Genomic DNA, 27,753 nt, shown 5'->3' with positions numbered 1-27,753 from the left:
ATCTTACTACCTATCCGAAGTGCGCGTGCAAAGATGCCTCAGACAGCGCTCGATCCCGATATACACATATACACAGAATTACAATATTTCAAAAATTCTGTCTTAGCGGGTATTCACGCAAACATTATCTGTTATGTCTAAGTGTGCGTTTGGTGAACTGTTGGGGAAAAACATCTGATGTGTAACATTATATTAGAGCTGTTTAGTGCAGTAGATCTTAATATATAGGGTGTCTGTTTCATTAATGTTAATCAAGCGATGGAGGGGGGATATATCCTATAGATATGGGTTTTGACTTGGTTTGTGGCAAATCTGGTGGCATTACCAGGAATTTTCAGAAAACTTTAACTCGATTTTTCTCAAAATAGACTGACTCTATCGACTTCAAACAGCTGAGTAATTTTTTGTTTGTTAGATTCCAACAAATCATACATGATTTTGTAGTTGTTGTTTTTTTAATACAGAACGTGAGAATAACAATAACTCATTTTTGAAAATTTGCTCATTGCGACTCATTTTGCCAGCACGGTTCATGTGTGTGTGTGTGTGTGTGTGTGTGTGTTTATGTATCTATCTATCTATCTATCTATCTATCTATCTATCTATCTATCTATCTATCTATCTATCTATCTATCTATCTATCTATCTATCTATCTATCTATCTATCTATCTATCTATCTATCTATCTATCTATCTATCTATCTATCTATCTATCTATCTATATATATATATATATATATATATATATATATATATATATATATATATATATATATAAGCACCCTTTTGATCTAATACAGCCATGAGTCTTTTTGGGAAAGATGCAACAAGTTTTTCACACCTGGATTTGGGGATCCTCTGCCATTCCACCTTGCAGATCCTCTCCAGTTCTGTCAGGTTGGATGGTAAATGTTGGTGGACAGCCATTTTTAGGTCTCTCCAGAGATGCTCAATTGGGTTTAAGTCAGGGCTCTGGCAGGGCCATTCAAGAACAGTCACAGAGTTGTTGTGAAGCCACTCCGTCGTTATTTTAGCTGTGTGCTTAGGGTCATTGTCTTGTTGGAAGGTAAACCTTCGGCCCAGTCTGAGATCCTGAGCACTCTGGAGAAGGTTTTCGTCCAGGATATCTCTGTACTTGGCAGCATTCATCTTTCCCTCGATTGCAACCAGTAATCCTGTCCTTGCAGCTGAAAAACACCCCCACAGCATGATGCTGCCACCACCATGCTTCACTGTTGGGACTGTATTGGACAGGTGATGAGCAGTGCCTGGTTTTCTCCACAGATACCGCTTAGAATTAAGGCCAAAAAGTTCTATCTTGGTCTCATCAGACCAGAGAATCTTATTTCTCACCATCTTGGCAAACTCCATGCAGGTTTTTTTGTAACCTTGGCCAGATCTGTGCCTTGCCACAATTCTGCCTCTGAACTCTTCAGGCAGTTCCTTTGACCTCATGATTCTCATTTGCTCTGACATGCACTGTGAGCTGTAAGGTCTTATATAGACAGGTGTGTGGCTTTTCTAATCAAGTCCAATCAGTATAATCAAACACAGCTGGACTCAAATGAAGGTGTAGAACCATCTCAAGGATGATCGGAAGAAATGGACAGCACCTGAGTTAAATATATGAGTGTCACAGCAAAGGGTCTGAATACTTAGGACCATGTGATATTTCAGTTTTTCTTTTTTAATAAATCTGCAAAAATGTTAAAAATTCTGTGTTTTTCTGTCAATATGGGGTGCTGTGTGTACATTAATGAGGAAAAAAATGAACTTAAATGATTTTAGCAAATACCTGCAATATAACAAAGAGTGAAAAATTGAAGGGGGTCTGAATACTTTCCGTACCCACTGTGTGTGTGTGTGTGTGTGTGTGTGTGTATATATATATATATATAATATATATATATATATATAATATACTCACAAACACAGCAGCTTCAAGCATAATCAAATTAGCCAAAATATGAATTAAACTAACATTCAGGGGTATAAATGTTTGTGAAGGGCTGCCATTTGATCTACAGATCTTTCTGCGGAATTCTGTGAGTAGTAGATTCCATGCAGGCTTTGTTATCGGGATAAGCTCTATTTATTGGTGCTCACCTCGTCAATCCACTTCAATATTTGTTCAGTATTCCTTTATCTCCAGTGTTTGAGGATAAAGGCAGGTGTATCTGTCCTCATGTTTGTAAAGCTGTCCATCCACACCTGGGAGGGAATTATTATCTATTCGTGCAGGAACAGCCATCATCCCGTGGACTGACAGGCAGAACAGTTGTGTCAAGTGTGAGGAAACTCCTGAAAGTTGCTTCCTCCATGGTTGAGGGGTTGTTTGATGACAGTAGGGATCTCGACTCGTTAGAGGGAAGTCCTGGATGCAGAACGGATGTTCTCCATCTGTTGGTAGTGAATAGTTATTGAAACTGATTATGGTGTTTTAGGCTCATTGGGTTAGTCTCATGAACGAAGGGATTGTCTCTTTCATTCTCACTCCAAAATAAATTTCATCAATAATACTTTTGTATTAAAAAATTACTGGCGGCATCTTTTAAGTTTTATTAGTTATTTAATATCCTGAAATAAATCTTCCAGATGATCATTTGTTTGCTATTCTGTTTGCTTTGTCTCTTTTGCTGCAGCCTGACTCTGTCTGTTTCTCCATGCAGGGCATCGTGGGAAACCTGTCCAGTGGGAAGTCAGCATTAGTTCACCGGTATCTGACAGGAACATATGTCCAGGAGGAGTCGCCTGAGGGTGAGTGAGCAGCGGGGAGGGAGACTACAGTGTGTTTGTCAGGGCCAGCCACCCAACAAGACCTCCTGCCGCGGAGCAGACTTTTTTTGGCCGTGAATTTGTATCATCTCATATGGTCATCTGTGGGCTGCATTTATTTATTTATTTACATAAGAACGCTTTTTGGCTGCTAGAAGTACCCTGCAGTTGTTTGGAGTTGACAATGAGGTTAAAAGTCAAACTTTGGACACAAGCAGCAAGCTTCAGTCAAGATGCTGTATGTTGAAATTGTAGAAATAATAGTAGTTCAAAAGTTTTGAGTAGGGATGTGTTAAATTGGTCATAAGTGAAAGCAAAAACATTTTAGTATGTTATAAATTTTTTTATTTCAAATAAATGCTGTTCTTTTGAACTTTCTAATTCAGCTTTGCATCACAGGAATAAATTACATTTTAAAATATATTAACATAGTAAACTATTATTTTAAATTGTAATAATATTTCTCAATATTTCTGTTTTTACTGTATTTTTCATCAAATAAATGCAGCCTTGGTGAGCATAAGAGACTACTTTCAAAAACATTAATAATGTTACCAACCCTAAACCTGTGTACTTCTTTTAAAGAAATATTCCGGGTTCAATATAAATACATAATTAAAATGTGCACATAAAAAAATAAATTTGACTTGTTCCTCAATTTGTAAAGGCAGACAAAAACTCTGTTGTTGACAATGCACTTACACAATAGGCTTATGGAGTAACATTACCTCACATTCCATGTAAAAAAAAAAACTGTGTTTCAAGAGTATCACCATAAAACGTAACCATTATATGTCTTAACATGAGTCTAGAGTGATAAAATCACTTCCTAACCTTGTCTGAATGAGTTAAATCTGATTTCATGATCAAATCAAGCCAGTAAATGTACATTTTGAAACTAAAAGTTTGCATTGTAACCATTGACAAACACTGTTTATGTAAAGAAAATTTGCAGGAATTCCAACTGTATTGCGTAAACAATAGATGATTTAGAAGACTTTAGGAAACAGATTTTTCTATTTAAGAATTAAGTACTTTAGTCAAAATACTAGCAGCACATTGCAAGTGCATTACTGCAAATCTGATTTTTGTACGTTTTTACTTTTTACTACTTTTTATGATTTCCTGTGGTACAAAGAATATATTTTTGCTTGTGTTGAACCCCGGAACATGGTGAACAATAGCTCAAAACAGGCTAAAAGTTCAGTATTCTGGCCCAGTGGGTTTTGTTGGAAACTTTTATGCAAATTATGTTCCTCCTGAAGGAAAAAGACACTCGGGAGCCTGTTGTGACTTGTTTCAGATGCAGCTTTCACAGTTCAGTGTCATTCATTCAGATTCTCCGCTTCTCTCTGACCAGACTGTGGCGTCAATGTGGAATAATGCTCATGTGTAATGCAGTAAGAGAAATTAAAATCAATGAATCACTGTGGAATTGTGAGATTGGTGTTAACACACACCTGAGTAGTTAACTAAACTAATACATATTTGTTGTTCTATAATATAAAATGCTCCAAAATTCAGGAGCTGAATATCAGTGATCTATAACTCGCATCAAGGCAGGACAGAAGCTCTGCCAGGAGTTAATATTATATTGATTTATTCTTAAAAATAACCATTTGTAATGTTCTGTAATAAAGCCTTGTGCTCTGACTTCCCTTAGAAAAAAAGTTTTGTGATGGTATCTAATTGTAAAAAAGTTTTAACAGTGGTTTATTTAAAATATAGTTTATTTCTGTGATCAAAGTTGTATTTTCAGCATCTTTACTCCAGTCTTCAGTATCACATGATCCTTCAGAACACATTCTAATATGCTGATTTGCTGCTCAAGAAATATTTCTGATTATTATCAACACTTGTGCTGCTTAATATTTTTAAATATATATATTTTTATGTTTTAAATAGTCTCTATAAGTTTCTTTACTGTCACTTTTGATCTGTTTAATGCATCCTTACTGAATTAAATTATTAATTTCTTTAAAAAAAAGAACACTGACCAAACTTTTGAATTGTTAGTGTATATAAACGTACCAAAACTTACCATGTTTTTTTTTTTTTTTTTTTTTTTTTTTTGTCATGTAATAGTATATATAAAAGCACCTTGGTATTACCACCTGATACCCCCAATTTACCATGGTAAATTTTTCATAAGGGACCGAATGATTACTATATTCATAATATAAAATATTATTTACGTGGACCTAACTCAAAGAATACCATGATATTACTGTAGTTCAAAGCCAAAAAGCCATGGTTTTACCACAGTATCATGTCCAAAGACTTTACATAGTCTTTGGACATGATACCATGGTAAAACAATGGCTTTCCTGTGTTGTCTGACATTAGTATTGTTGTCATACACTTGCACACATATTTGGCAGAAGAACAACAAGGGATTAATGCTTGTGATTCATACTGCATGAATCGTTTGCAGACGTTCTCAGGTTCATTAAGTAACGCTTGATTGAAAATGGCTCTTAATTTCTCTTAATCTTAATTTGTTATCTGTCGTTTGCTCCTGCACAGACGAAGCTCTGAGTTTCCAAGCCGATGCTCCGCCTCTGTGATTGCTCAGGTGTTGCCATGGCAACAGAGGGTCAGGCAGCCTGGCCTTCCGCCACCAGAGCGTGTCATCAATCCCCGGCGTTTACTTTTGAGTGACGGGGGAGAGATTAAATGTTTATGCCCTCTTGGCACCAGCTGCCCCTCTGAAATCTAAATTAGAGATTGGAATCATAACGATGGATTCCTGAAGACTGAAATCAGGCGTCGCTGTGATTCTGTTTTCAGGTCGTAAGCCTCAGTAAGACTTGTTTTTAGCTCTGAGTTTTTGCTGCAAAGGCTAAAAAGAAAATTACAATGAGAAACCATCTATTTTGATGTTTATACAGCTTTCTGCCAAAGTCTGAATGAGCAGGAAACTTTGCTGCAGGGATTTTTGTGACATGTTCAGACGTGCCCTTTTCTGGCTCCAATGCAATTATCACCTACTTTAAAATCTTCAGTGAATTCAATAGAAAAAATATTTTTAATTAAACATAAGTGGTTTTAGTGGTGCTTCTTAATTCAAACATCATTACTCCCCTTTTTAGGGTTGGAGATTTTAGCGGACTAATTGATTCCACAAATCATTGTTGAGTTGCTGTATTAACTTTTAAGTGACTGTGATTTTCGGATCTGTTTTGTATGCAAGCATGACTTGCATTTTCCTCAGTAGATGTAAATAATTATTTTTGCATAGTTATTATGCTTGCATTTGGGGTGTGCAGTATTGACAAAAAATGATCTCGAAATATTTTTTCAAAAACAATAATTAGACGAATTAGGAACGAGTTAGTAAATCGTACGAATGATTTAGCAAATTGAGGAAACAAATTAGTAAATCGTACAAATGATTTAGCAAATCGAGGTGAACGAAAAAGTAAATTGTGTGCACGATTTAGCAAATCGAGGGAGCGAATTAGTGAATTGTATGAATGATTTAGCAAATTGAGGGAACAAAATAGTAAATCATGCGCACAATTTAGTAAATCGAGAGAATGATTTAGTTAATTGCACGCACAATTTACTTTTCCTGCATGTTATGTGCAGGGCTCCGTACAATAGGGTTGTTACCAATCAAATTAAATCAGTATCAACTAAATCCATCTTTGCAATGCAGAGGAAACATGGAAGCTGCATCTGAAGAGACATTTATTTGCATTTACAGAGAATGTTTAATGCAGCTCAGAGGGTACATGAAAGCATTTAACCTGCAGTTACAAATGCATATATAATGTTTTGTTTTTAACATAAAACATTTAATATTGGTATTTTGAAATGATTTAAAATAAAAAAAAAAAATGAAATGAATGTGAAATTAAAACCGCTAGTAGGTGGCAGCAAGTCACAGTTAATGAGTGACTCATTGATTCATTCAAACAGCTGATTCATTCAGGAACAAAGCAATTAACTGTCTTAATGAGTGAGTTATTTAATTTTTTATTCAAAATATACATTCATTCACTGCTGTGTGTTGCTCGGAGATGCAAAACAGTCTTGTGGCTTTGTTTGAAATGATTTTTGTTGGCGAAATAGAGCAAAAAACAAGCAATATTGTATCTAAAATGTAAGTCACTTAAAGGTGCCATCGAACGTTTTTTTTTTACAAGATGTAATATCAGATGTAATATTTACAAGATGTAATATTCAGCTCAAAATAAATTTTTTTTTTTATTAATTTTTTTAACTGCCTATTTTGGGGCATCATTAACTATGCACCGATTCAGGCTGCGGCCCCTTTAAATTGCGCGCTCCCTGTATAAGTATAGTATTTATTTGGATGTTTACATTTGATTCTGAATGAGTTTGATAGTAGCTAGGCTGCAGCTAACGGGCTAAAGCTAACATTACACACTGTTGGAGAGATTTATAAAGAATGAAGTTTTGTTTGTGAATTATACAGACTGCAAGAAAATGAAAATAACGACAGTCTTGTCTTCGTGAATACAATAATAAATGATGGTAACTTTAACCACATTTAACAGTACATTAGCAACATGCTAACAAAACATTTAGAAAGATAATTTACAAATATCACTAAAAATATCATGTAATCATGGATCATGTCAGTTATTATTGCTCCATCTGCCATTTTTCGCTATTGTTCTTGCTTGCTTACCTAGTCTGATGATTCAGCTGTGCACAGATCTAGACGTTAATACTGGCCGCCCTTGTGTAATGCCTTGAACATGGGCTGGCATATGCAAATATTGGGGGCGTACATATTAATGATCCAGACTGTTACGTAACAGTCGGTGTTATGTTGAGATTCGACCGTTTTCTTCTGAGGTCTTTTAAACAAATGAGATTTATATAAGAAGGAGGAAACAATGGAGTTTGAAACTCACTGTATGTCATTTTCATGTATTGAACTCTTGTTATTCAACTATGCCGAGGTAAATTTAATTTTTAATTCTGGGGCACCTTTAATATTATCTTCTTGTTTTTTGAACTGTTGTATAAAATCAAAATAACATGTAATCATGCTGATATTTGGAGAAAAACGGCACTCTTGATAAGATATAAACAATACTAATTTATATAAATTAATACTTTAAATGTGCTCTAAATGTGCATGCGCACTAGTCTAACCTACTAGACTACGTCATGTCATAGTGCATGCGTGCAACTTCTAGATGTGTACTCGATAATGTCAGATCGCACATAATTAAAACAACAGTCACAATATTTTTGCAGACGATATATGTGACCCTGGGTCACAAAACCAGTCGTAAGTCCCACGGGTATATTTGCAGCAATAGCTGACATTATATGGGTCAAAACTTTTTCTTTTATGCCAAAAAGCATTAGAATATTAAGTAAAGATCATGTTCCATGAAGATATTTTGTAAATTTCCTACTGTTTATATATCAAAAATGTTTGTTTGTGAGTGGATATGCATTGCTAAGGACCTCATTTAGACAACTTTAAGGGGCGATTTTCTCAATATTTAGATTTTTTTTTGCACCCTCAGATTCCAGATTTTCAAATAGTTGTATCTTGGACAAATATTGTCCTATAATAACAAACCATACATCAATGGAAAGCTTATTTATTCTTTCAGATTATAAATCTCAATTTCAAAAATTTGATCCTTATGACTTGTTTTTCATATTTGGATTCATATTAACCATCATGAACATTTTGTTCACTATTCTCCTGTAAAACAAAAACTATGCTTTAACTTTTTGCTTTTAGGCTCAAGGGAAGCATTTATGGAATAAAAATAGCTAGTAAGCATTCTCAGGACACAGGTGGATTAATTAAAAGTGTATCTCTCAGTTAATATCTCTCAGTTGATGTGATGTGAGGTCACTGGTTGTAATCTCCTTGTAGGGTCATGTTGTGTTTCATTCTGCCATTAATAACATCCCTCACCACTCCACCGGGCTGTGCTTCAGTGCCCTCGCTGTACCTCTTAATGCCAATTTAGTCCAAGGGTCACTGAACTTGAAAGTAATGATTGGCCATGTGGCACAAACTTTAGCAGGTTTCAGTCATACACTGGAACAAGCATTCAGTCATTAAATTTACCCAATTAAAACTCCTAGGAGGTTCTCAGAAATTTCCCAGAAGGAAGCAGAGGTAAAATAAGCCTGCGATAGATTGGATGAACAGGTTATCAGAGTGAGGCCATGCGCTGAATGAACTGATCTGAATGCTGCCTGCTTTCTATAGTGAAATAGTGTGCATTATGCTAGATTGTTGTCACATGTTCTTGTCACATTGCATGTGAAAGGTGTCCAGCTGTAAGATCAAATTGTATCTGCGTCTCAGTTTGGAGGCTGCGTCCTCCGGAGGTCGCATTTGAAGCCTGCACACGTCATCAAGGATGTCTTTATTTAAGAAAAGTAATGGTAATAAAAATTGACAGTTATTCCTCGTGAGGTGTAAAATACTGTCATTTCTTTTTTACTTTGCAATCTAATGGTTACTTTTCTTAAATGAGACCACCTTGATGATGTATGCAGCCTTCAAATGCGACCTCCGGAGGACGCAGCCTTCTAAATGATATGCAGCTAATGAATCAAAAACAAGCATTAGAATCACTTCCTGTTTATTAATCATGCTATAAATGGAAAGCCAAGTTCACTGCATTGTTCATTTCATTGCGTTGTGTACAATATGCACATTCTTCTAAACAGCTCTTGGTTAAAATGACAGTGCTTCCGATTTTGGATTATGGTGATATAGTTTACAGGTCTGCTTCAAAAACTCTCCTTCATAAATTGGATGTTATTTACCGTGCTGCAATCCGCTTTGTGACTGGAGCCTCATTTAACACTCACCATTGCCATCTGTATTCTTTACTGAATTGGTCTTCTCTCCATTCGCGCAGACAAATTCATTGGTTTTATTTATAAAACTCTAATTGGTAAAACTCCATTATACTTACAGTCCCTTTTAACTGTTTATAATACAAGTCGTAATCTGTAGCAGTTTCTTTACTCTCTGCAGACCCAAAGTCCGTACCTCCTTTGGTCGTTGCTCTTTTTAAAGCTTAGCTCATTTATATTGCTTTCTTCCTTTTAAAAATTCAGTTCAGTCAATAATTCAGGATCATTGTACTTGTTTTTAGTTTTTTGCTTGTTTTTATGTCACTGTTTATAGCTGTGTTACTTGTATCTCTTATGTTTTTCGTATTGTACTGGCTTTTTATGCTACCTCTTGGCCAGGCCGTCATTGTAAATGAGAACTAGTTCTCAATTGATTCACCTGGTTAAAAAAAGGTTAATAATAATAATAATAATAATAATAATAATAATAATAATAATAATATAGCTCACTCATTAACATAATTCACAATTTCAATTTAATAATTTTTTTCTTGCTTTAATAATAATTTTATATAATTTTAATAATAATTATTTAACAATGATCATTTTTATTTTAACGTTTTTATTTAATATAATTATTTATTATTATAAATTATTTTTTATTTAGTATATTAATGTCACATAATTTGTCACTGTAATAACGTATAATATCTATATAACAGTAATAATAATTATATTATATTATAGTTTATATGTAATATTCTTAAAAATAAAGTGTTTTAATTTATTATTCTAATTTATATTATTATTTAGTATATTTATTATGTCAAATATTTGTTCATAATTTAATGTAAATATAAATAATTTTTATTATATTAATTTATTATTTCAATATTATATATTGTACTAATTTATTATACATTTTTTTTAATTAAAAGTCCCTGTAAAGTCATTTTAAAGTATGTATTCTAAATTTGTCAAACCGCAAAAAATGTATTAACCACCCAGCCAAATTTGAAGGATTAAAAAAAAAATTGCAAGTAAATGAAATAAGTTATCAAAATCTCAAAAAAAATAGGCAGCGCTCTCTGCTCTCAAACACTGGGGGCGTGTCTGCTGTCAGCGCTGAAACCACGCCCACTCGTGAGAGCTGCAGTCTCAACTGACTTGAGTCTAATGAGTCAGACATGCTGATGCATATTAAAAAGAATCATGTAAGAGGGGTGCAAATTTTAGTAGAGTTACTGTGGACTACCTACTAATTATAACATAAGCACACACGGCAAGTTGGACTCATTGGTGGGCACGAACTGCCGACTGTCAACATATGACGGTGCCGCGAGACGGGAGGATGAAGGCTGGGACGGGAGAGACTCTGTCCGGCTCCATATCATCGGTGGGACTGTAGGAAGGTCTGTTCAGTATTCACCAAAAACAGCGGATTATCAGTGAATCCCAGCTGTCTGATGAAAGTGTGTAAAACTATCCGGTATAGAACGATCACTTTAGAGACTAAATTAAGCTTTAGGAAATTTAAATAAGGAGACTGAGCTGTATTGTATATTATAAAAACCATGTAATATGCATTTGCGTGACGAAGGCATTACTAGCTAAATGTGCAAAGGGCTGTATAACTATAACTCGAGATTGAACGGCTGAGCTGCTGTAGCGTTAGGGGCGGCGCCACGCTCGGTGCGTCATCGACAGTTATATAGTGTTGGGGCGGGGCCATGCTTGGGGGCTCCAGTGTGTCATCAGACCCCCGTTTTAGCTCCGCCCAAAAAATCCTGAACAGAGACTTGGTGAAAAACTGTTTAACGCTCAAACTTCACAATTCACAGTCTTTGTAATGTGTTTCAGCAATACATTTGTAACATTTATAACATGCTAAGAAGCAATTCTCATAATTGACTTTACAGGGACTTTAAAATTAAAATTAAAATGACTAAACTTTTTATTATTTCTTTTATATATTTTAAATGCATTTGATTAAATTCACTATTTTTTTTTATATTTTCATTCTGTTAAAGGTGGTAAAGAGGATGTTTTGTTTTATACATTTTTGCAATATTACTTGAAACTGTCTTTACTAAGTGACAAAAGACTATTTATTAGGAGCACTGAAAGGAATAATATTAATATACATCATCTGTGCACGATGTAGGGCCTTAAAAACATCAGCCAATTGTTTATGCGATCATCACGTAAACGATTGGCCCTCTGGCTTGTCATCACTGCCATTGTGAGAGACGTGCGCAGATTGGCCCTCTGGCTTGTCAATCACTGCCATGACGTTCGTTGTGAGAGACGTGTGCGGCTGCGCGCTCTAGTAACTTTCCACACTCTACATGTGCCGCATGCAGTGTTTTTGTCAGGAGACAGGAGTAACAACTGCAGATTATGAGTTACCTGCGGTGAGTCCGACATAATGAATCCACTAAGTGTGTGCGCGGCTTAACGATTGTAAGGCCGATTATGAATATAAATGAATACTTATGACTGATCGCGCTCAAACGCGTCCAGTCAGAGCCAGTTGCGTTCAGTCTGCGATTACAGTCAGTGTTCAAATTCCATGTGAAAGTATATAAATCTGTTTCAGGAGCAGGAAACTATCGCTGTATGTTGAGCACAGTCAGAATGTTTTAGCTAGTCGTAAAATGTGTGCCCGGCTTAATAACACAGCGAATGCCGGTGGTAAACAAACACTCGTGCACGAGTTTTGGGAGGCGTTCACTTGAAATGAGCTGTGAAGGAGGGGGATTGTTCTTCCGCATGCGCTTATTTCAAAAACTCAGTCGACGAAAACATCCTCTGTACCACCTTTAACTAACATTGTTACATGATTTCTGTACCTTTATCATTCTGTACTATTCAGCAGCTGCTTATTGAAATTTCCTAGCAGTTCAACCAAATCGAGCCCTCTCCTCTCCAGGCTGTTCATGTATTCTACTCATTGCCTCGCCTTTTTAACCTGGCATAATCTTTGAAGAAATCACCCTTCCTCTTTTGTCCCCCCTGGAAGATTACCGTAAGGCAAGTTTCACTCAGCTCCTCAAACTTTCCTACTATAAAAAAATTTAATTTCGAAGTTCCATCAGCTTTCAGAGCCAGCAGCTGTGAGGAAGAGAAGAAAAAAAACATTGTAGAGGAGAGAATAAATGAAGGGTGAAAAATCAAAGTCTCAGACTCTCATCTCACTGCTGGTGTCAGAATAACTCGGATTTCAGATAAAGCTTGCCTAATTTCATTTGTTGGCTGATAATTCTTTTTTTTAATTTTTATCAGTTGATCTACTCGTTAACAGAGATTCCCATGTTTCCATCTGCTGTATTATGAAGCAGGAGAGATGGGCGGCACGCTGCTGGGTTTAATCGTTAGTCATGTTTAGACATGCACGCACATACACTCATTTGCACGCTCACTAACTCATTCACTCTTTCTCACTCTTTCTCCGTCCCTTGTCCGACACTTCACAACTGCCAGAAGGTATGCATAAACTGAAAATGGGAAATGTCTCTCTGTTCAGATTGATGGGGCTGGAGGGAGTTCCTCAGGGGTGTATCTTCAATCTCTTAATCTTGATGCCGTTGACGTCAACAGCACACTGCCTGTTGGTACATAAGCTTCAGAGAGGACCGTGTTATAGAAACAGTGTAATTAATGTTATTCTGTGTTTTTGCAGGAGGGAGGTTTAAAAAGGAGATTGTGGTGGATGGACAAAGTTATCTCTTGCTGATCAGGGATGAAGGCGGCCCCCCAGAACTGCAGGTAAGTCACAAGCTCAACTGTGAAAGCTGTGCAATTTTAGTATTGTTTATATACAATTATAGTATGTATTAATATTTTGGATTAGCGTTTAATTTTATATTTTCAGTTTTAGTTTTTGTAGTTTTAGTACTATTTAATTTAGTTGCCAATTTAGTAGCTTTAATTTTAGTTAACGATAACAGTTGTATAACGATTCATATAAATAAATAAAAAATTCCTTTAATTATAAGGCTTTATAACTATAATAAACTATAATAATTTGAAAACTATAATAAAACTCTTATAAGTTGAATGAATGATATACGGTGAGGAATGAGATATATATATATATATATATATATATATATATATATATATATATATATATATATATATATATATATATATATATATATATATATATATATATATATATATATATATGATGGCTAAGGTAAACTAAATGTAAAAAATAGGGAAAATTAATGTGAACAATCAAATTTGAGCTGTTCACACAATGTCTGCTTTTACTGTATGGAAAAGAGCAGCGTGAACATTCTTTAAAAATATCTCCTTTTGTGCTCCACTGAAAAAAGAAAGTCATTTTGGGTGAACTGTAGTTTGTGTGGATAAGAACTGTTTGCATTTTACCATGTAAAGTACTAGTAATACCCCAAACACCTTAATTATCTTGTTCAATTTGCAGCTCCAGGGCTGCATGCTGATGCGGCGCTACAATAATTGATGATATCTGAGAAAGTGAGACTTTTCACAAGTTGAGAAAAGCAGAGAACTGTCCAAATAGCTGTTAAAATATTCCACAAATGTGTCACCCAGTCCCCATTCCCTCAGCAGAGAGCGGGATGTGGTGCCATGTCATTTTGAACGGCTGTACTTGCCCCGTGAGACCCATTTCAGGGTGGCCCTATTTTCACATTTTGCTGCGGCTCAGAGTAATTATAGTCTGATGGTTCTCATGGCAGCTTTCAGCAGTGCCGAGCGGGGATGAGTACTCGCTTCCTGTGTTGTGGGAACGGGGATTTCGAGTGAAACTTTTCTGCCAGTGTAGCTCCTAGTGGAATAGCGGCGATAATTATTCTCTGTTAGTCTGTGTTCCGTTTAGCTGGTTTTATGGTAATGCGTAATTGATTAGAATGCAAATTACCAGAAGAATTTGTAATACGGCCCTTCAAATTTCAAGCAGACATCAGTGAGTGTGTCTCAGGGCTCTGAAACAATTCGAGTTACCGGTCACGAAATTTATCCATGATTAGAACTATTCTCCTGCAGGTAATAGAAAACAAAAAGAGGAATAACATTCACGTAGGCTTCAGTAAACAACCAAAATTGCTTAAAATTGCTGAAATGTTCCTTCCTGCACTTCAAAACATAACTAGCATATACAGTAAGATGGTTTATCTGCTCAAGAGGTATTCAGATGTGTGTGTGTATGTGAATATATATATATATATATACACGTTCAAATTATTACGCATTTAATGCACCTGCCCCAGACCTATGTAGTTCATCTTACATTACATAAAGTTAATTGGTGAAAAAACATAAAGCCTATAGAATGCAGTTATATACCCCTAAAATTCAAAATATCAGGGCAGAGTTTTGTGATATTGATTTTATACAACAGTTCAGTAATTAAGAAGTTAAGATATTGTTATATTTTAGACACAATATTGTCTGCTTTTGCTCAATTTTGCCAACGAAAATCTTACCTATAAAGCCAGAGCAAAACTGTTGTGCATTTTCAAGCAACACTCAGCAGTGTTTCTGAATGAATCAGTGTTTTGAACAAATCAATCAGGTGAAATGATTCAATGGCCCATTCATAAAGAGAGCCATTTACTTCATTCCTGAATGAAACAGCCATTTGAATGAATCGAATGAGTGAATGATTCAATGACTTACTCATTTAGACATTTAATGCCACCTACTAGCAGTTTTAATTTAAATAAAAAATAAATCTTATTTCCATATTAATAAAAAAACAATTAAAGGTATAGTCCACCAAAAAATGAAAATTCTGGCATCATTTACTCACCCTCATGGTCATCAAAACCTAAAAGTTTAGTGTAATAAAATCTATGTTGAATAAAATGACTTTTTTTTTTTCAAAAGCTTCTTTTTGTAATGTCTATTTGATGTTTTTCTCATTTAACACAGTATTGACTTTAAATTACTTTTTGGGGTCAATTTGGGGGCGAAATTTAATGTGAGGTAATTTTGCGATTAATTAGATTAATTCATCACCACATTGTGTAATTAATTCAATGAAACATTTTTATATTACCATATAATATAATTTTATTTTTCATGTCCGCGGGTTGAAGCGACCACAAAAAACAAAAAAAACAAAACAAACCAGTTTTGAATTGGGTTGGTTTGTTGTGAAAACCTGGCAAACCTGATGTTCGGATTGATTGTTTTGTTTGCTTGTTTTCAGTTCGCTGCTTGGGTGGATGCGGTGGTGTTCGTCTTCAGCTTGGAGGATGAGATCAGCTTTCAGACAGTTTATAACTACTTCCTGCGTCTTTCCAGCTACAGGAACACGGCAGAGGTTCCCATGGTGCTGGTGGGGACGCAGGGTGAGTCGTGACACCACCAATGTCTCTATTATTCTTCTACAATGGAGCACAGGATACACAAAATTTGATGAGCCCATGTTTTTATTAAATCTGCCATGAAAGTCTCGCACTTAGTCATAGACTAAAGGTGACGAAATTGTACATTTGTCTTGTTTTAACAAAGCAGCAGCCTAGTAAGTGTCATCTGCAGTAAGAGACTCTTTCTTACGCATTTGCCCATTACTTTTTATGTAAATTGCACTTTGATGAGAGACACAATTAACAATGATGAGCGTTTAGATGCTGTACTGTCATTGTGTGTGCCGCAGAGCTAATTTAAAAGAATAGTACACACAAAAATGAATACTGTATGCTGTGTTTTGTGACATCCTATGTTTTTTAGACGCCATCAGCGCTGCCAACCCCAGAGTGATAGATGACGCCCGGGCTCGGAAACTGTCCAACGACCTGAAACGCTCCACGTATTATGAAACTTGCTCCACCTATGGTCTGAACGTGGAGAGAGTCTTTCAAGATGGTGAGATACTTGATGTGTTAACCAGTGTCTCTGAACACGCTTTGTGTTTATTCAGTGTTAAGTTTTTATCCACAGGTGTGAGTTTATCATCCTGGTTTGCCATTAATATTCTCTGTTCTTTGAGGCTGTTAGGGTTGCCATCTGTAAATGAAGTACACAGCTTGTCTTTGATTTATAAATATAGACCAGTATTGAACTGAAGTACCTTGTTGCTGATGAAAATCTTTGGAAACACTGTCTGTGAATCCTGTGAATGCATTAATTATGAAGGTAGTTTTTTGAAGAGGTTGTAAGAATGTGTTTAGACCAAAAGCTAATGCATTGCGACCACTTCCAGATAGAGAGAGAGAGAGAGAGAGAAAAAACATATGATGGTGATTATATAATTGCAGGTACATTTGGTGTCCTAAGATATTATTCAAATGGTTATGTTTTAATTATTTTAATCATTTGTTACTCATTGACATGGATCACAAAATGTTACTGGCCATAATATAATATTGTCTGTAAAAAGTGTCTTATATAGCTGAAAATCATGATTTGTTGTTGTCTGAATTTTTATTAATTCTGTTACTGCCAAACTCTGTTACCAAGGTAGAGTAACAGTGTTGACAGTATGTAACAGAATCGACAGTCATACACCGAGAAACACACACTCTCTCTCATACTCACATACTTTATGTGATAGATTAATAAGACCAAAGATTTGATATACCCAAAACGAATTATACCCAGGGCTCAACGCTAAGGATTTTTTCTACAGTGACACAAAATTTTTAATTGCCCCGCCAAAATTTTCACTGGCCCCACAACAAAAAAATTAATAAAAGTAAAAGACAAGAAAATGGGCCTATAAAATAAGCATAGTTATTGTTTCTGTTGTATTTCTTACATTTAACCTCAATAAATAGGGTTATGACACCAAAAGCTACTTGATTATCTTATATTTGAAATATTGTTAGACAAATGAACAGTAAGTAATAAAATAGTAACAAGTTATCAAATTACGAGTAATAGCACAAATAAATACAACAGAACAAACATATGAATGAAATAAATGGTGCTTTTAAAGTTTTTCATGTAGGTTTAAACAGGAGATTTTCAGGTACAGAAATTGTCCAAAACTTTATTAAAGTTAATCAGTCAAGAGCAGTTATAGATGCATAAAAATGTTTTTAATGTTGAAAATATAAAATGTTAAATATTATTATTTGAAATTATTACAAAAAAAATGAAGACACTTTAAATTTGAAATTAAACCCGCCAATAGGTGGCAGCAAATCAATGTTAATGAGCGAATCATTGAGATTAAACCGATTCATTCAAACGGCTGATTCATACAGGAAGTGTTGCTCAGAGACACAAAACAATTCTGTGGACTTTGGAACTATTTTCATTGGCGAAATAGAGTGAAACAGACGATTTGGTGTCTAAAATGTAAGTCACTTGATATTAAGTTCTTGTTCATTAAACTACGCTGAATAAAATCAATATCACATTTGTAATCATGCTAATATTTGGAGAAAAACAGCGCTCTTTGTTTAATATTGGTTAACTATATTAAATTATATATATATGAAATATATACAGGGGCATTTTTGCCCCTTATCTTGAATTCTGGGGGGCATTATAAAGGCATTTAAATAGACTAAATCAAGCAGTGAAAGCGTGCACTCTAAATAAGCACGCGCACTAGTCTAACCTACTAGATTACGTCACGTAGTGCAGTGAATCTCAACCTTTTTTGAGTAATGGACCCCTGTCAGATTTGGAACCATCCTCAAGGACCCCAGAATAAAATTTGCTTATTGGTATCATTCATTTCTTTGTGACGACCAAATGCAATAAAGTATAATTTACTACTACATTAGTTGACTTAGCCTATATTTAGTCATATCCTCAGTTATATTATACATTTATTATCTTCTTCTTTCATGTCAAAATATACAAAAATTCATATTCAGATAAGTGATATAAGGACCCTCTGGTATTATGTCAAGGACCACTAGAGGTCCATGGACCCCTGGTTGAGAAACTGACGTAGGGCATGCATACACTCAATGGGTGTGTTTTTGTTTGTTTTTTTGTAAAGTGAGGGACATACTCTATAATATCAGATCGTTAAATCAACAATTACGATATCATAGACGATATTTAACGCACACCCTACAGCACTGGCACGATCGGGCAAGTGACTGTTCCGTCTAGTCTACTGTCCCAAGCATCGTTCACACTGGGCAATCCTTATTGACGAGCCCTGATACCTCATATTTAAACACTATCTACATAAAGAGCCAGCATCTTCTCATCTAACAAAAAACTATGTTTTTATGTTGGTAGTGGTTAGTGCATTTACGAACAATCCTAAAAACCAGTTGGAATATCAGCGGCTCTCTGAGTTCACTGATAGCGCTCTCTCTTCCGCCCACTGTCGTCATGTGGCATGAATGTATTGCCGAGTAAGCTACAGAAATCTGCCCACACATCTCTTTTGTGTCCCTCTAGCCGCCTGCTCGAGGTAGAGTGGTTTCACAGCACCTAGAAATACACATTACATAAGTATTTATCAAGCCGCCGCACAGTAATCTGGTGTAGCTGCTCTATATATCCATATGAGACTTCCTCCTGCGGTTGCAGGGGCTGCGATAATTCGAGCAGCTTTATTGCTCCGCAGTGTTGCAGTTTCCTCCGCGCTCTCCAATATCATAGTTGTCAGGATGGATTTCTCTCGGCCCTGCGTTTATTGCCGGGGTGTTGACGGTTGCTGTTTTCTTCTGTGTGTAATTGCCTCCTCGGGCTGCATTTGAAATAATTAAAAGACAGAGATGCGTTTGTTGTCTGGAGACGGTGAGCCGTTCGACTTTTTGAAAATGCAGACGGATAAACATCATCTCGTCTTTGCTGGTTTCTTTCGCTTAGTCTTCCTCTATACAGCTCTCGTTTGTCTGTGGTATTGAAGTCATTTTTCTTTCTTTCTTTCTTTCTTTCTTTCTTTCTTTCTTTCTTTCTTTCTTTCTTTCTTTCTTTCTTTCTTTCTGTCTTTCTTTGTTTTTGTGAGATGGAAAAGTGAATAATGTTGAGTCACTTGTTCAATGACTGTAGGCACACTGTACTGTAGGTCTCTAGAGTTCCCAATTTTATGCAGTAAATTTGCACAAAAACTTTTCACAGCTGCAGAAAAAAATGAATGTGTGTCATTACAATCGAATTAAAACTGAAAAATTGATGAACATCTCCCTTCAAAATAATAAGCACTGAATGTAATATAAGTATCATAAATAAGCATTTTTCTTCCTTTATGAATTACATTAGGAAATGAATTACTGTGCAGTCTTGTTTATGCTTGTAGTCGCATTTAATGCAAATGATGCATGCAAATCAGTGTATTTTGAGAGATGTTATAGGTAATTGATAAACATGGAAACTATTAATTTTTCACAAATGCATATAGTTGGTCATATGCAAGACCAAAACAACAAAAACAGCTAATGTGTTTAATCAAACTTATACAGCTATGGAAAAAATTAAGAGACCACTCCAAGTTCAGAAATCAATGTTAAGTGGTCTCTTAATTTTTTCCATAGCTGTATGTATACATTTCGGACACATACTTGCATACTTTGACTACCTCTCAAAAGTCTAAGGTCAGTAAGATTTATTTATTTATATATTTATTTATATCAAAGCTGAATTTTCAGCATCATTACTCCAGTCTTCAGTGTCACATGATCCTTCAGAAATCATTCTAATATGCTGATTTGCTGCTCATGAAACATTTTTCATCATTTTTAATAATGTTGAAATATTTTTGTGGAAACTGATACATTTTTCAGGATTTTTCGATGAATAGAAAGTTCAAAAGAACAGCATTTATTTCAAATAAAAAACTTTTGTACAATTATAAATGTCTTTACTTATACTGGACTATTTTCATCCTTGCTGATTACTACAATTTCTTTAAAAATGAAAATCTTACTGAGCCCAAACTCTCTAAACTGTTCACCACAGAGGTGAAAACATTGTGTTTCATTTTAAAATGTCTCTACCAGTGTTAAAACCAAACCTATCTGTAAGACACATCATATATTTGTTTGTGATTTACATGTATGTTTCATAGTTTAGACAGATTTCAAATTTAAATGTTGATGATATGTGATTGCAGTTGCTCAGAAAGTGGTGGCGCTGAGGAAAAAACAGCAGCTTTCGATTGGTCCTTGTAAATCTCTGCCCAACTCTCCCAGCCACTCGTCTGTCCCGGCCGCATCCATCCCCTCTGTACACATTAATCAGGTGAGTCTGGGGCATTTGTGCTGATCTAGGATCAGCCTCAGTCCTGAACTAGCTAGCATGCAGACTGCAAGGTGAATCTCAGAGAAAAGGATTGGCTAGTTGTTATTTGGAAAACAAACATATGTATATGCCTTCAAAAAATGTCTCATAATATTATTACCAAAATAGTTATAAAATGACGATAGAATAGTTTTTGTAGTAATTGTAAAAGTTATGACATTTAATACAGGAATATGTTTACCACGGTACATTATTGTAAGGGATATATTGGCTCAGAAATATTAAGGTAAATGCTAGACCAGGGCTGGCCTACATGGGATTGAGCCTACAACATTCATGTCAAATGTTCAGATCTCTACTATCTCACTAACTCGGATCAGTCTAAAATAACAAAAGCTTGCCTGCTTCTTTTTAATGTAATGGTATGGCTTGGGCTGCATCCCAATTTTCATACTATACATACTATGTGGTGTGTAAAATTAGAATTTGTCTGTCAAATCATAGTACCTTGGAAATAGAATGCCAAAGTTGCATAAATTGATTTTTAAAGTGAGCATGTGTACTTATTGCATAATGGACTAATATTACAGTGCTGTATATATTTATTTGCATAGTTAGGATGCAAGAACAGGCCTTTATAAACTAAAATGAAAACGTATAAAATTTGCTGCATGTCAGTATACAGAAAACCATACTGATTATATTGTTCACTGTATCTCTCTTGCTCTTTTCATATTCTTAATTGTTTTTCCCTCTATCTGTCCGTCTGTCTGTCTATCTGTCTGTTTCATTCATTTTATCTATCTATCTATCTATCTATCTATCTATCTATCTATCTATCTATCTATCTATCTATCTATCTATCTATCTATCTATCTATCTATCTATCTATCTGTCTGTCTGTCTGTCTGTCTGTCTGTCTGTCTGTCTGTCTGTCTGTCTGTCTGTCTCATTCATTTTATCTATCTATCTATCTATCTATCTATCTATCTATCTATCTATCTATCTATCTATCTATCTATCTATCTATCTATCTATCTATCTATCTATCTATCTATCTATCTATCTATCTTTCTGTCTGTCTGTTTCATTCATTTTATCTATCATTCTATCTGTTTATATTCATCTATCTATCTATCTATCTATCTATCTATCTATCTATCTATCTATCTATCTATCTATCTATCTATCTATCTATCTATCTATCTATCTATCTATCTATCTATCTATCTATCTATCTATCTATCTATCTGTCTATCTATCCCTCCCATTTCCCTCTCTGTTTATGTCAGGCTGCTAATGGAGGAGGTGCGTTCAGCGATTACTCCTCCTCCGTTCCCTCCACCCCCAGCATAAGCCAGAGGGAGATGCGCATCGAGACAGTGGCCGCCTCCAACACTCCCACGCCCATCCGCAAGCAGTCCAAACGGCGCTCCAATATCTTCACAGTAAGTATGAGGCAGCTAATGCAGAGCACCACGCACTCCCACTACTGAGAGTGCTGGACTTCCCCTGACTGCAGATCTCCCAGCAGCCCCTGCTGCTTTCAGACGGCCAGTGAGCAAGAGAGAAGCTGTTTCTAGGTCTGCAGTGAGTGGATCTGCCCTTAGGTACCCTCTCATCACCCCCTTCCCCTCAAGCCCAGGGCAGTGGAGGGCAAAGCCAGAGAGAGTAATGCCATCTCTGACCACAAGAGGGAGGTACAGAACTAAGTGTAACCGAATCCCTCCTGCCTCTGCTACCACAGAAGCGCATGACCACATGCTTTTTATAGCTGCATATGCGGGGAGGCAAGCATTAAAATATGAGAGATGTTTAGGAAAAGGCAAGACGCTTCAATTTACGCTAATCTTTCCGCCATTTTGATTTGCCTCGTCCTTTATACACTGTAAATTTCAAAGCTTTACACCAAGAGAACTTAGCTTTTTATCTTCTCTGGATTTGAATACCTGCCCTCCCCAACACTGATATTTTTCCCTTTGCCCTTCCTAATTTCACTGTGCCAATCAGCAAAATTCCCTAGCAAGCCCCGCCCCTTCTCTTCTTTAACAGACATTCACCTAGCGTGTCTTTCCGCTGGAGCCAGACAGAGAGAGGCAGAGCCACACACACTGTACTAGCAACACCACCATCTCCAATCTAACAAATCAAGATCCACTTTTGTCCATTCAGCCAATCAACCCCCCCTCCCCCTCCCCCATAACCAATTGAATTTGTCTCTATTCGCCCCAAACTCTCCTCCAATCAAAAGGATCCTTCAAGCTGATTGGCTGCAGCAGTGGCGGCTCTTGTGCTAGCTTCCCCTGTCCTGTTTCTCCCTCCCTCCCTGCTAGGTCGTGTCTAACCCCATCCACGCGAGACACGACGCTCTGCCGGTGCGCGTAATGGAGCCGAAGCACGCCACCTACCCCGTCTGGGTGCCCGAGTGGCAGAGCGAACGGGAGTTTCAACTCATGACCTTCTGAGGAGCCCCGTGAACCAGACTTACGGTGTGGGCGGGAACAAGGGTGAGGGCGGGGAGGGAGTGTGGGAGGAGCCATACCAAGGAGGGAGGGGCCATGCAGCCTCTCGACGACGTTCAGAAGACGGCAGGGAGATCTGGACCGTTCACTAATTTCCCCTTCTGATGACATCTCTAACCAGTCATCTCATTGCCAATTGGATCTTTTTTGCCAAATTTTAGCAAAATGTTCCAAAATAGCATGCGAAAAATGAGGAAAGCCTTTTTGTCTTTGCTAGCTGATCACCAGAATTTTCGACAGTTTTTTTTCCGAAGTCATATACATATAATTTATGTTAGATATTATTTTATTGTTCCAAGTCAAGAGTGGCCTTATAATCATAGTCTTTTTGATCATAGTGAAAAAGTAAATTTGTTACCACTAGTAGACTATAAGATATAACCACATTTGGATGGTCTAAGAAAAAAGAAACAAAAAATTATCATATATATATATATATATATATATATATATATATATATATATATATATATATATATATAAAATCAGTGCCAATAAATTAAGACAGAAAGAAAAGAATTTTTGTTTGCAGTCAGAAAATATTTACATTTTAAAGAAAGCCATAAATTAAATATTTTGTTAAAGATATTATTAAAAAAATACTTTTTAAAAAATTCAATGAGTAAATATTATTGAATAATATAAAAAGAACAGTTTGCCGATTTAGTAATATTTCCTATCACCTCACAATTCATACCATTCCCTCATTAACATAATTCATAAGTGTGTGTCTTTGCCACTAGATGTCAGCAGAGGACAGGAAACCAAGCACAGTGCTTCCATGATACTTAAAACGACCATTTTTTGTCATTGGTCTAATGTGGCGTCTGTTTATTTTTCATTCTACGAGAGCACAGGAAGAAGGAAGGGGTTTGATTTGTTTTATTATTTCTCGACACATCATCACTATTTGCCCTGTAAAAAGCCAATAATCATACTGCATCTGCCATCATCTCCAGTGTAGATGTCTCAGCATTTTTTACGACCCATTGCTTTTTTTCACTCTACAACCTTTCTGTCCACGCTCCCCGTGACCAAAGTGTTGAACTGTTTTTGTCGATATTTCCAGATTTGTTCTTCTGTTTCCAACCTATCTTCAACTAAAAGGGCTTTCCAGCTTCTCCTCAATTAGATGAGCCCTTGGTGGTGGTGGTGGTACGACCGCAATGCATTATGGGAGGGGGGTCCTCCGTGAGGAGGAGCAAACAAGCGCTGCTTTATTCCCCCTAATAGCCCGCATTGCATCGTGGGTATCACCATGGCTTTCTTGGACACGTGCCCCTTGGCAGCCATGGTTGAGTTTAAAGGACATTGGTTGGACAGAAAAAGACAGATTTCGAACTTTCGTTACACATTGAACTGAATCATAATCAGTCATTTTACTGCTAAATGTTTATCCTGTATACTGAACAATCTCGGACTATAGCCATCGACAACATCCTCGTGACCCCCAAAATTTACTCAAAAAAAGGATGCTTCGCAATTCAAACGGACAGAACTCTTGCGGTAATTCCAAACACTAGGAGATTTGCCAAGATATATTCTTTGTTTTGTTCTCTTTCTTTTTCTTCTTTTGCCTGTTTTTCTTTTGAGTTCTGTGTCTGATGGGTTAGTTTAGCTAGTCACACTTCACACCGAGCACCACAAACGGTGCCTCGCGTCTCCGTTAATCTTTATTAACAAGACTGCGGCTTTGTAAACCACGTCATACTCGGACGTGATGCTAGTCGAGGTCCCGATGCTGCACGGCCGGCATAGCGACGGATCCCTCAACAGTAAAAAGATTTGAATCCGGATTCCGGATGACATAGCTTACTTGTTCGTGCCGACCGATATGCTGACCACCAACTAACTGTGAAACTAACATGATGTCACATGACGCCCTGAGACATCACATTGCGTCATGATGCGTTTATAAAGCCGCTCGTTTAGTTGATGCAGGTGCCGCGGCGACGCCCGGGCGCGGTTTGCTCTCGCTCGGTGTGAAGTCTGAACAATATGAAGGCCTTCATAAACGTAGAGAAGCGAGACTGAAATGCACCGACTTGTATGAATGTAGTATCTATTTGTGACCCAGAGCCATTATTTTGTTCTTTTATTGAATTGTTTTGCTTATTCATTTTTTTATTTCATGACAATGTGGTAAGATGAACTGTTTCATGCGTTGCACACTGTTTCGTTTTTTATATCATTCAATAATGGACAAATATAGACTGCCGTATATCTTGTATTGAATTTGATTTCCAATGGTATTCTATAGAAAGTATATTCTATACATATATGAGATATATGAAACAGCGCCTCTTTAGTCAAACTCTCTCTTGTGGGAACTGCAATGTGTGGCTCTGCCTGTTGACTATTTCCACGTAAACCTGTGACTTGATTTGTATGGTGTCTGTATATATCCAAACGAAAATAAACTGTTGAAAAATACACATCAGCCTAGTTTATTTGAGTAGATGAAACGATATCTCTCTCCATTTGCGAATGAGCGCCTCATCTTGTTTGTCTGTCGGGTATGAGTGCTCAGTCATGTTGCGTTGTGGATGTTTTTGGTTCATTTTGTGTGAGAAAAATCCTTGTTTAATATTTATTCTTTCCTAATGCCATTTTCCAGCCACTTCCTGGAAGCCAAGACGTCTTGAAATCCAGATCTGAAATGTATAAATTAATCTCCTAACTTTTTTTTCCCACTGATTTTGCTTTGTTTGAAATGTTGATGTGAATTTAACCCAAATTCTGCATATTTTTTCCTCATCTGATCTGTGTTTATCAGATGTTTCAACAGGTGGAGGCTGTCAAAAAGATTCACCGTATTAATTGAATCCTTTTCCTCCCTACTAACCTGTGTTGTTTTTTCTCACATTTGTATATGAAACTGCATTTATTGTTCTTGAATTGTTTGAATCTGTTGCATCTGTGGTTGGTAAAGCCACAGGGAGGCGCCAAAGATTGCAAAAGAGCTCTTGGGGGGTTTAGTTCTGACTTCCTGTGTTTCGTTATTGGTCGAACTTGATATTTTCCGTTGTCGTTTTGTTTTGTGTGTCTGTCCTGGTCTGTGTAAATATATATTTATATATACTGCACGTTCAATGTGCTGCTGTATGTTTGCACCGTTCTGCTTGCGCGTTTATTTGAGCCTTTTTCTTGCAATTTTATGTTGTCCCCCACAACACACCGACACACAGTTCACTGGCACACACACACACACACACACACACACACTAGAGTTTAAGGCACAACTCACACACACACCCTCCCCACCTCCTTGTATGTTGACAGTTTGTTCTTTGCACTGACATCTTGTCTTGTTTCTTTGCAGTCACGGAAAGCCAGTGATCAGACAAAGAGCATTGAGAGTAAAACTGACAGTATAGGGAGTGGAAGGGCCATACCCATCAAACAGGTATGTCACCCCATTCGCACGCTCATTATATGAGGTAAGTACACTGTTATAGGGTAGGATTGTACACCGTTTATTAAATGTCAATATCTTAAGTAGTGTATTACTATGCATGTATGAAATGTGTGTGTTTGTGCATTAAAAGGCCATGAAAGCTATTTTCAAAGACTTTGAAATTGAAATGAACTTGATTGTTTTAGGCTTTCTCAGTCAGTTTCTTTAAGCGACCAACAGATGTCAGTATAACACAATGTTAACTGGGTCTACACATTGTTGTTCTGTCTGTAGTAACCTGTTGGCAGTTGATATGCAAAATGGGAATGATATGCAAATACATATACAATAATCTGGCAAACAATAACTTAGTTTTAGCTCCAAAATCTTTTATGTGAATCAATTGCAATAAATATAATAAAATTATACTTCATCTTGTCATGATGTATTTGAATGTCCATGAAAAAAATTGCCTTTGAATCCATAAATTTCTTTTTTAGTTTGTATGTTGGATATATTTTATTTATTTAGTTTGTAATTGATTTTTTTCTTGCATAATCATCAACTTGCCCCTGACAAGAAATTTGGGATTTGGTCACCCATGTGCAATTATTGAGTACCCATAGTAAAAGTATACTTTTTTAATCATTTAATATGATTTATGAAACTAAACTGGAGTTTTTTTAATCATGTCTAGAAATGTTTGTCTACTTACAGCATTCAGTAGAAACAGATGTTTTAGAATCATTACATTCAACATTACAGTCAGTTTTTTGGATGTATGTGTTTGAACAGGAATTAAATTCTGTTTAGTAAAATTCCTCGTCTGACGTCAGAAAAAGCTAATGTGATTTTGAAAGGATTCATCTTGGTAATTAGCAGTAGTACTTGATGGAGTAGCTGTCTCATATTTATTTTTCTTTAGTAGAGTTGTTCATTCATTTGTTCTTTTTTGAGCCTCTGATTCAATTTTCAAATGAACCCTAGCCTTAACCTTTAACCCCTGCCAGAGATTAGCATTGTCATATTGAACAAACGTCTTTCTCAGGACAAGCATCACATACAACCTCTGACTTTGAACAAATC

General features: G+C 36.3%; 1 protein-coding gene across 2 annotated transcripts in view; it reads left to right on the top strand.

The window, feature by feature from the left end:
• The window catches only part of agap3 (ArfGAP with GTPase domain, ankyrin repeat and PH domain 3), a 187,706-nt gene that overhangs the window by 97,932 nt on the left and 62,021 nt on the right, over positions 1-27,753 (top strand). For both annotated transcript variants that reach the window (XM_067378304.1, XM_067378303.1), the window contains exons 3-9: positions 2,670-2,757; positions 13,277-13,362; positions 15,800-15,941; positions 16,324-16,458; positions 20,621-20,748; positions 22,041-22,196; positions 26,593-26,676. In XM_067378304.1, coding sequence (XP_067234405.1) covers positions 2,670-2,757; positions 13,277-13,362; positions 15,800-15,941; positions 16,324-16,458; positions 20,621-20,748; positions 22,041-22,196; positions 26,593-26,676 — 819 coding nt within the window. The remainder of the gene's footprint in view (positions 1-2,669; positions 2,758-13,276; positions 13,363-15,799; positions 15,942-16,323; positions 16,459-20,620; positions 20,749-22,040; positions 22,197-26,592; positions 26,677-27,753) is intronic.

Source organism: Chanodichthys erythropterus, chromosome 23, assembly GCF_024489055.1.
Source record: "Chanodichthys erythropterus isolate Z2021 chromosome 23, ASM2448905v1, whole genome shotgun sequence".
Lineage (NCBI taxonomy): Eukaryota > Metazoa > Chordata > Actinopteri > Cypriniformes > Xenocyprididae > Chanodichthys > Chanodichthys erythropterus.
The sequence above is the reverse complement of the archived record's forward strand: the minus strand, read 5'-3'. Positions and strand labels throughout refer to the sequence as shown.